The 10,891-nt window shown below is 41.1% G+C and overlaps 2 protein-coding genes across 2 annotated transcripts; both read right to left on the bottom strand.

Moving 5' to 3' along the window:
• Positions 1–3,372: 3,372 nt before the first annotated feature.
• Positions 3,373–5,318, bottom strand: LOC148546085 (uncharacterized). Its single transcript, XM_088499143.1, has 4 exons — positions 5,057–5,318; positions 4,359–4,771; positions 4,174–4,242; positions 3,373–3,792 (listed from the first exon to the last, which is right to left on the bottom strand). The coding sequence occupies exons 1-4, from the start codon at positions 5,316–5,318 to the stop codon at positions 3,373–3,375; spliced, it is 1,164 nt and encodes a 387-aa protein (XP_088355269.1).
• A 696-nt stretch (positions 5,319–6,014) lies between these two features.
• LOC107615774 (uncharacterized) lies at positions 6,015–6,530 on the bottom strand. The gene has a single exon (XM_016317807.1). The coding sequence runs from the start codon at positions 6,528–6,530 to the stop codon at positions 6,015–6,017; it is 516 nt and encodes a 171-aa protein (XP_016173293.1).
• Between the last annotated feature and the right edge of the window lie 4,361 nt (positions 6,531–10,891).

Here is a 10,891-nt window from a genome sequence, read left to right as displayed (position 1 = left end):
CTAGAGAGTAAACACAAAATTCAGTGAGGGTTCAATAACTCATCAACATATATCTGTACTTAATTTACTAATTGTTTTGCAAGTTTGTACAAAGTTTTTCTTTCCCATCTCATTTGCTAAAATGCTTTATTATTTAAGAGTTGGCTATATATATACATGACTCCTTGAGAATGTGGATTAACTTGACTACATGTAAGCTTTATATATGAGTGAATAAATTAGAGTTGCATGATGCATCATTCATTTAGGTAGTTGCATTTAAATTAGGTTGCATTGCATGACATTCCATCACTTTAACCTTAGTTATTTACCTTGGATTTAGCATGAGGACATGCTAGTGTTTAAGTGTGGGGAGGTTGATAAACCCATATTTCATGAGTTCTTTTGTGCTTAATTTGAGTGATTTATACAATCCTTCACCCACTTATTCACATTAATTGCATGGTTTTACTTTCCCTTCCTTATTATGTCATATTGTGAAAAACATGTTTCCTAAGCTTTAAAATTAATTATTTTAATTACCTTTATTTCCATTCGATGCCATGATTAGTGTGTTAAGTAGTTTCAGATTTTCTAAGGCAGAATGACTTAAAGGATGGAAAAGAAAACATACAAAATGGAAGGAGAAAGCAAAACGGAGCTTTGAAGGAAACTGGTATTCACGCGATCGCATGGATGACGCGATCGCGTGCCAAGCACGAATCAGCAGCGACGCGGCCGCATGACTGACGCGACCGTGCGCCTTAAGCAGAACGCACATGACGCGGTCGCGTGACTGACGCAACCGCGTGGAAAGGAAAAGCTCCAGATGACGCGACCGCGTGACCCACGCGGACGCGTGACAGAGGCCACGTATCAGAATTTACAAAATACGCCCCCAACAAATTCTGAAGCCCTTTTTGGCCTAGATCCAAGTACAGACAGCATAGACCAGAGGTTACAAAGTGTGGGAATGCACCCATTCAAAGAGAGCTCGCCAATTTTTAGTTTCTATGATTTAGATTTAGTTTAGAGAGAGATTATCTCTCTCTCTCTTAGGATTTAGGACTTCTTCTTGTTATGGGAGTAACTCTGGATCCAGGTTTTAATGTTCTTTTATTTTAGTTTTACTTTTATTTATTTATTCCAACATTTGAATTGATTATTATACTTTGACTTACGAATTATTCCATGTTACAGACAGTTATTTGAATTAATGATAATTGAGGTATTTTCAGTTCATGATTGTTCTCTTTGATTTAAGTCACCATTGCTTCCTATCTAAGGATATTTTTATTATTCCAGCAATTTTACTTTTCCCCCTTTTGGTCCTGGTTAAGAATTCAGTAACTCAACAGTTATTAAACTCAACGTAATTGATAATCGTTATCTTGCTAATTGAGCTGAACTTAAATAATCCTAACCTTTTCTTAGGAAATAATTAGGATTCAAAGGTCAATTTAATTAGTCCCTTGACTTTCCTTTGCCCTGGTAAAGGATAACTAAGTGGAATTAAGATACAACTTTCATTGTTGTTGAGAGGGATAACCAAGTTGGACTTCTAACTTCCCTTATATTGCCAAAAGTTGTTTTACAGTTATTATTTATTTTTAATTGCCATTTAATTCACTCGTCATTTAAATTACTTGCTTCTCACCTTCTAAACCCCGATTACAACCTTTATAACCAATAATAAGAATGTACTTCCTCGCAGTTCCTGGAGAAGACGACCCGAGGTTTGAATACTCGGTTAACAATTTTTTAGGGGTTTGTTACGTGTGACACCCAAAACGTTTGTAAGAAAGGTTGATTGTTTGGTTTAGTAACTATACTTACAACGAGAGTTTGCTATAACTTCTAAACCATCAATCTTCGGTTCTTCACCCACTTTTACCAAAACTCATAAACTCCCCATTTTAAAACATACACTTACTAAATCCATTCAAAATCAACCCAAAACTCAACCATTCCAACATTAACCATTTCTAAACCTCATTCAATCATTAACCCATCAATTACACCATATTTAACCAATATCTCAATCTCCAACAAGCATTCAGTTCATCAATCACCTTCTATACATAAATACACATATCAATATTACACTTCTATCATGCTCATCAACAAGAGCCTTAACCCATATCATCAATCCAACATATAATTCATATCACACACAACATTACATGCTTTGCCAACCATTACAACCACTCACACTCATTTTCACCCTCATTCATACATTTTTAATTCAATCCAAATTAACCAACAACCACATTAATAATTCCAAAGTCCTATCCTAGGGTCACTAGCCTATGTTTTCACACTACATTACATGTTAGATACAAGAAACTGAAATCATACCTTGGCCGATTCTCGTTCCACTTGGAACACTCTCAAACTCAACTTCCAAGGTTTCCAAACTCAACCAACAAATTTTTCCAAGCTTGGGGCTCCAAACCAAAGCTTCCAAAATCACCAATCAAGCTCCATTACACACATATATAATTCCTAAGCCATAATATCACATCAAACACAATAACTCAATACCCAATACCTCAAATTCAACACTTTCACTAGGGTTTGAGATTTCTTACCTTACCCAAGGATCAAGGGAGCAGAACAAGCCTTCCTTTCAAGCTAATTTGATACTATAAGATAAGGAGCTCACAAATTTCAACATTTTTGCTCATGAAACTTGAAATTAAGGCATGGGAATCGAAGGAGAAAGCTTGGCTTACCTCAAGATTGATTATATGTATTTTGTAGAACTCGATGCTACGATCACGTGGCCGCAAACGGTACGTCAATCGGAGCTCCAGATCAAAAGTTATCAACAATGGAAGATTGAAGTGAATAGGAGCAAGGGTTTTGATCTTTCCCCCCTTTTTCCCTTTGTGTTCAGCGTGTGTGTGTTCTTGGAGGAGAGGGAGTGCTGAGCTCTCTCATTAACTGAGAGCTTGGCTGGGCCTTTGGGCCCAACTTGGGCCTGGTTGGCCCGGTTTGGTCCGTTCGGCCCAATCTTGGGCCGATTTCTTTAAAATTGGTGTCGAAATTCTCGTTTTAAATTTCTCTACCACATTAAACCATAAAATCTCATTTCTAACTTTCTAGAATATATTTTAATTTATGGGTTAATTAGCCATTAATTAACCGGATTTTATATTCTACCCACCTAATTGGAAATTTCGCCCACAAAATTCGAACTCAGTTACCTGAGAATAGGTGTGGGTAGTCCGCTCGCATTTCTGACTCAAGTTTCCAAGTGTGCTCCTCAACACCGGCTCGACTCCATGCCACTTTCACTAATGAAACCTCTTTTTCACGCAACTTCTTAATACTCGTGTCATCAATCCTGACCGGAGTCACCAGCAGCGTCAAGTCTTCCTTTAACTGAACTTATTCCTGTTCCAACACATGGCTAGCATCAAGAGTGTACTTCCGAAGCTGCAACACGTGAAATGCGTCGTGCATGTTCGAAAGATGAGGCGGTAGAGCCATCTGATACGCCACCGGTCTAACTCTCTCGAGGATCTGAAACGGACCGATGTATCGAGGATTCAGCTTCTTTGTCTTAATCGCTCTTCCTACTCCTGTTGTCGAAGTAACCTTAAGGAAAACATGGTCTCCTTCCTCAAACTCTAAGGTTTTTTGCCTCTGATTGGCGTAACTCTTCTGACAGCTCTGAGCAGTGAGCATCCTATCTCTGATTTTCTTAACTTGTTCCGTAGTCTCAGCTATCAATTCCGGCCCTAACAAGCTCTTTTCCCCGGCCTCATACCAGCATAGCGGAGATTGGCATTTCCTCCCATACAGAGCCTCATACAGAGCCATTCCGATGCTCGCATGGTAGCTATTATTGTACGCAAACTCCACTAGCGGCATATAGCGGTCCCAGCTCGCCGGCTGATCCAAAACACAAGCCCTCAACATATCTTCTAGGGTTTGAATTGTTCTCTCAGATTCATCATCTTTTTGAGGATGGTAAGATGTACTTAAGCTCAAACGGGTTCCAAAAGCTCTCTGAAATGCACCCTAGAATCTCGAAGTGAAACAGGGATCTCTGTCAGAAATTATAGTCGTAGGCACACCATGAAGTCTCAAAATCTCCTTTATATATAGGCGTGCTAACTCCTCAAGGGTATAGTTCATTTGAATGGGTAAGAAGTGAGCCGACTTTGTCAGCCGATCCACAATTACCCAGACAGCATCAAAACCGATTCTAGTCCTCGGCAATCCCGACATGAAATCCATCGCAATGCTCTCCCACTTCCATTGCGGAACGTCCAAAGGTTGCAACATCCCGGAAGGTCTCTGATGTTCAATCTTCACCTTTTGACAAGTTAAGCACTTCGAGACATACTCCGCCACATCATTCTTCATACCAGGCCACCAGACATAGCCTTTAGATCATGGTACATCTTAGTACTCCCAGGGTGAATAGAAAATCTGCTTTTGTGTGCTTTCTTTAGTATATCTTGCCGCAAGGTCCCAACATCTGGCACAATGATCCTACCCTTAAATCTCCACAATCCATCTTGATCCCATGACACTCTCCATTGCTTCCCTTGCTCAATAGCAAGTAATACCTTCGGCAACACATCATCGTCTTGATGAGCCTTTAAGAGTTCGGATTTAAAATCACTTGAGATTTGTAACCGACTCAAACACAGAGTTCCGGAGACTTCCTGAACACCAACCTTCAGACTCTCGAATGCTCTAAGAAGCTCCTCTTCTCGAAGCATCATCCAAGAAGCATACAGCGATTTTCGACTTAGCGCATCCGCTACAACATTCGCTTTTCCCGGATGGTAATTCAACTCAAAGTCGTAGTCTTTCAGTAATTCCATCCACCTCCTCTGTCGCATATTAAGCTCTTTCTGATCAAAGAGGTATTTCAAGCTCTTATGATCAGAGAAAACTCATAACTTAACCCCATAGAGGTAATGCCTCCACACCTTTAGTGCAAATACAACCGCAGCGAGCTCCAAGTCGTGTGTCGGATAATTAACTTCATGAGATCTCAACTATCGTGAGGCATACGCTACCACATTCCGGTGCTGCATCAGCACGCACCCCAGACCCTTTAGTGAGGCATCACAATACACCTCAAATGGTTCAGTCAGCTCGGGTAACACCAACACTGGAGTGGTAGTTAGCTTTTGCTTCAACGCTTGGAAACTCTCTTCACACTCAAGAGTCCAAAAAAGTGGCGCGTCTTTGCGGGTTAATTTTGTTAATGGCAATGCTATCTGCAAGAAACCTTTGATGAACCTCCTATAGTAGCCAGCTAAGCCCAGAAAACTCCTTATCTCAGTAACTGAGGTTGGTCGCTTCCACTCCATCACTGCTTTTACCTTGGCAGGATCCACTGCTATCCCCTATTTACTCACCACGTGCCCCAGAAACTTCACCTCGCTCTTCCAAAACTCACACTTAGATAACTTGGCGTACAATTTTCTCTCCTTCAGAATTTGTAACATGGTTCGCAAGTGCTCGACATGCTCTTCTTCGGTCTTAGAATAAATTAGTATGTCATCAATGAAGACAACAACAAACTTATCCAAGAATGGGCGGAAGATTCTGTTCATATAGTCCATAAATATTGCAGGAGCGTTTGTCAACCCAAAAGACATTACAGTGTACTCGTAATGACCATAACGAGTCTTGAAAGCGGTCTTAGGGATATCCTCATCTCTCACCCTTATCTGGTGATAACCAGATCGCAAATCAATCTTGAAGAAAACTTCTGCTCCTTGTAACTAATCCATGAGATCATCAATTCTCGGCAGTGGGTACTTATTCTTTATCGTGACCTTGTTCAGTTGTCTGTAATCCACACAAAGCCGCATACTCCCATCTTTCTTCTTCACCAATAACACTGGCACTCCCCATGGAGAAACACTAGGGCAGATAAAATGCTTGCTCATTAAGTCTTCCAACTGAGTCTTGAGCTCGGCCATTTCTAAGGGCGACATTCTGTAAGGGGCAATCGAGATAGGCCCTGTTCCTGGCACCAACTCAATTGCAAACTCAACCTCTCAGCTAGGAGGGAGTTCCTCAATGTCATCAGGAAACACCTCAGAAAATTCACAAACAACTGGGATTTGCTCTAAGCTTTGTTCTTCACCCGACACACTCGCAGCTAACAGCATAACACCTTGACATTCCTGCCCTGAACAGTTTACTACCACATAGTTCAAGTAACAACCATTCACCATAACTGGCTCTTCTGACCCTTCAGGCATGAAATACAACGATTTCTCAAAATAGTTCAACAGAAAACGATTCTTAGACAACAAGTCCATCCCCAAGATAAGATCGAGACTAGTCATCGGCAAACAGATCAAGTTATGAATGAAATCGCGTTGTTTAACCTTAAAAGAAACTTGCAGACACCCTAACCTAGTTATCATGGCTTCGTGGGTGGCATTATACACTTTCAGATCGTAGCCCAAGACCACAATCTTTAGTCCTAAATCACTAGCCTTTTCAAATACAATGAATGAATGTGATGCTCCAGAATCAAACAAAGCATTTAAAATCTGACCAGCCATTTCACAGTTACCTCGGATAAGTGTCTCGGACCCCTCAACACCCGCAGTGGAAGTAGTAAACACCTGTTTAGGCTGTTGTGCTCTCCCGGTACCCTGTCTCTGCTTCTCTGGATAGTTGAGGCTTTATGCCCCGGCTTCCCACATGAGTAACACAACCCCGATCCAGCCTTGCACGGAACACCAGGATGGTAACTCCCACATCTAGCACACGCCTACTCATTCTGAGGCTGCTTCCTGAATCTCCTCCCCAGAACATTGTTGGTATTAGGCCTCCTTAAGTTGTTCTGACCCTGAGTCCTCTGTGGTGCAAAACCTCCCCGCTTGAAGGGCGGACCTCTAGGAGCAAAACTCTTCCCTCGGTTCAGTGGGAATGATCCGCTCTGGCTTCTTCTTTCTGCAGCTGCCTTCTTCACACATTCCTCGGCAACTCTGCTCTTGTTTACCAACTCAGAGAAAGTCCTGATCTCCATAGGCCCTACTGAGCTGTAGATGTCGCTTCGGAGCCCTCCTTCGTATTTGATGTATATCCACTCCTCGAAGTCTCCCGGAGCTCCTTGACACATATGGGAGAATCTGAACAGCTCCTCAAACTTGTCTGTGTACTCAGATACAAACATAGTACCATGCTTCAACTAGTAGCTCAAGTTCCTTTGCCGTCTGAGCGGAGTTCGGAAAGTACTTCTTGTTGAATTCTTCCTGGAAGGCATCCCAGGTGATAGGGTCGACACCCTGCTGTATGAGACATCGGGTGCCCTGCCACCAATGTGACGCTTCCCCGGTGAGCAAATAAGTGGCAAATTCGATGCAATGCTGCTCAGGTATCAACTACGCTTGCAGTGCGCACTCCATAGCTTGAAACCAAGTGTCGGCCTCAGTTAGATTGGTGGTTCCCTTGAATTTTGGTGGATTGACCTTTAAGAAGGTCGCCAATTTCATTGAACCTTGAGTCCTATTTTTTCCATTTCCCCCATTATGATTATTGTTGTTCATCTGTTGTCCGAGTGCCTCAGCAGTGGCCTGCATAGCAGCAGCCATGTTCTGCAATGCAGCCATGAAGTCCACCGGGTCATTTTGGTTAGTTTCTAGCCCATGAGTACTGGCACGTCCTCTCCCACGGCCTTGACCGTGTCCACAAGGTGCCATCTGATTTCTATACAAACCAAACAATCGATATCAAGTTGATCAGTCTCAATATCGGAAGTCTAGTGCTTCAAAGTCCCAAATGCATGCTCATGAATGTTTATGCTAGTTATATCAGTTAGATATCCTAATAGCACATAAACATAAACACAGAGAATGCACAGAAGCATAGTCAGTCTGTCCCTCAGGCTCTATAGGAATGAACTGCTCTGATACCATAATGTAACACCCTACCACACAGAGTCTTATGCTTCAGTCATAAAATAGAGGTGGCAAGGCATTACGACCTCTAAAAATAAAATCTAGTAGGTATAATATTGCAAAAATATTTATAACTAAGAGCCTTTGAAGAAAAAAGGGTAAATCAAAACCGTTAAATCAAAAAGCGCAACACTTCAATCGATAACGTAAACGAACAGACAGAGAGTAAGTTAAAGCTAAGAGATATACAAAAGAGTGCCAAAATACATATATCAAGACTCGGGACTCGGCTTGCAAAGATAACCGATCCGAGCAAATAAGGTATACATACATATATAAGGAACTTGCTAAAAGACAACCCAAAAGACAATATACAGAACCTGCTTCTCCAAAATAGCCTCTAAGAAGAGCTAATACAAAATATATATACAATGGAGAATATGAGTATCTAAACAAGCATATAATGATCAAAATAAAATCCTAAGTTACAAGGATCTCTACCAAAAGGAAGTCTACAGCATGCCTCAGCGAGGAGCCTTACGTCCTGCATCTAAAAACCATAAAATCTGCATGGATGAGAACCGAAGGTTCTCAGCATGGTAACAGTGCCCAAATATCTAACACATAATATCCTGGGAAAGCCGAAGGCAATCCTAGAACTTCCAGATTATAATCAAAGCGTAAAACATGCTAAACCAAAAGATATGTAAATAGGCGACTAACTTAAGGATCTTCGGACTAACTAAACATCCCCTTTCCAAATCCTGTAAACCTCCCAACCGCCAATAGTGATCCAATATACAAGCACAATTATATCAAGCAAAGAAATGCACAAGTAGGAAACAAGTAAGGCAATTTGGCAATAAGAAAGTAATGATGCAATCAAACAGGCATTCCAAACAATTCACATATAATGCAGATGATGCATGCCTGTCCTAGTGGCTGATGAATCTCATCTGTCGGTTATAAAACCAACCCAACAAGTCCTGGTAGCTAACCATTGGACTGTCCCTCTGTCGTGCATCTCCAACTTGAGTTATACTCAACATAAATCATAATCTCATATATATATATATCCAACACCCTCACTGGTGTATATTTGCGGGGGCGAGTTCATCCGGGACTTTCACAATGCCCGGCCACACTTACGACATAAGGTCAGCAGAGTATCGAGTCTCCACCTGGAGCACGTGGTGGCTAGCCACTGCTTTCACCCAGGGAGACTCGTATCTCACATAGGTGGAGTGCAAATAATCATAATATCAACAATTTAATTCAGCATATATGCATTTAGTCATAGCCACACATTAATATTCATCTCAGCCATTCAGCTTTCAACTCATAATTCATAATCAGATTTAATCACCATCACATACAGCCAGTCGGCCCGTATCACACTCAGCCATTCGGCTATCATCATATACAGCACTCCACCATCCTCCTCAATAATTCATATCCTCATCTTTCATCATAATTCATCATAACATCCTCTTTCTTCACCCACAAGTTACCCTCTCCCCTAGCTTACTCTCATTCGCTAGGTATTCTATATCAATTCAAGATTTAAGGGATGAAAATGGAGATTTATAAGTGTGAAATAACACCTCAGAAGGTTACAAGCTTGTTGGGAATGTAAGAGACTTGAAAACAAAAGCTTAAAAAAAGGGCTGGGTCACGTGCATACGCACAAGGGTGTGCGTGCGCACGCCCAGAAGCATCTTTAAAAGTGTGCGTACGCACAGGAAGCAAAATCTTCAGGGTTGAATGCATGCACAAGGCGTGCTGGCACCACCAACAGTATGCCATTCCCAATGTGTGCGTGCGCACAGGCCTGTGCGTACGCACAACTCGTAATTCTTCGTTGGTTGTGTGTGCCCACAGGGCATGCTAGCGCTCTTACCAGTAGCCCTGTCCCCGCGTGTGCATACGCAAAAGGCTGTACGTGCACACAGGTCCAAATTCCCGCGGGATGTGCGTGCGCACACAAACCAGAAATCACAAATTCTGTAAAAGTTGCAGAATTCAGATTTTTAGCCCGAACTTCCAACGATCATATCTGCTTCCGTAAAAATCATATTTCTACCAAATATAAACCATTATAAAGCCTATGAAATCATCTTTCTTTTGATATAAAAATCATCAAATTCTGAAAAGAATAACTCAAGATATGATCCGTTGAAGTTCATCTAAATCCCACTTTTACCAAAACTCATAAACTCCCCATTTCAAAATATACACTTACCAAATCAAATCAAAATCAACCCAAAACTCAACCATTCGAAGATTAACCATTTCCAAACCTCATTCAATTATTAACCCATCAATTACACCATATTTAACCAATATCTCAATCTCCAATAAGCATTCAGTTCATCAATCACCTTATATACATATATACACATATCAATATTACACTTCTATCATGCTCATCAACAGGAGCCTCAATCCATATCATCAATCCAACATATAATTCATTCACACACAATATTACATGCTTTGCCAACCATTACAACCACTTACAATCATTTTCACCCTCATTCATACATTTTTAATTCAATCTAAATTAACCAACAACCACATCAATAATTCCAAAGTCCTATCCTAGGGTCACCAGCCTACGTTTTTATACTACATTACATTTTAGATACAGGAAACTGAAACCATACCTTGGCTAATTCCCGTTACACCCGGAATACCCTCAAACTCAACTTCCAAGGTTTCTAAACTCCACCAATAGATTTTTCCAAGCTTGGGGCTCCACATCAAAGCTTCCAAAATCACCAATCAAGCTCCATTACACACATATATAATGCCTAGGCCATAATATCACATCAAACACAATAACTCAATACCCAATACCTCAAATTCAATATTTTCACTAGGGTTTGAGATTTCTTACCTTACCCAAGGATCAAGGGAGCAAGAACAAGCCTTCCCTTCAAGCTAATTTGATCCTATAACACAAGAAGCTCACAACTTTCAATATTTTTGCCCATGAAACTCAAAACTAAGGGCTGGGA

Source organism: Arachis ipaensis, chromosome B9, assembly GCF_059453495.1.
Source record: "Arachis ipaensis isolate K30076 ecotype BB chromosome B9, ASM5945349v1, whole genome shotgun sequence".
Lineage (NCBI taxonomy): Eukaryota > Viridiplantae > Streptophyta > Magnoliopsida > Fabales > Fabaceae > Arachis > Arachis ipaensis.
Note: the sequence above shows the minus strand (reverse complement) of the source record. Positions and strands in the feature narration are given on the sequence as shown.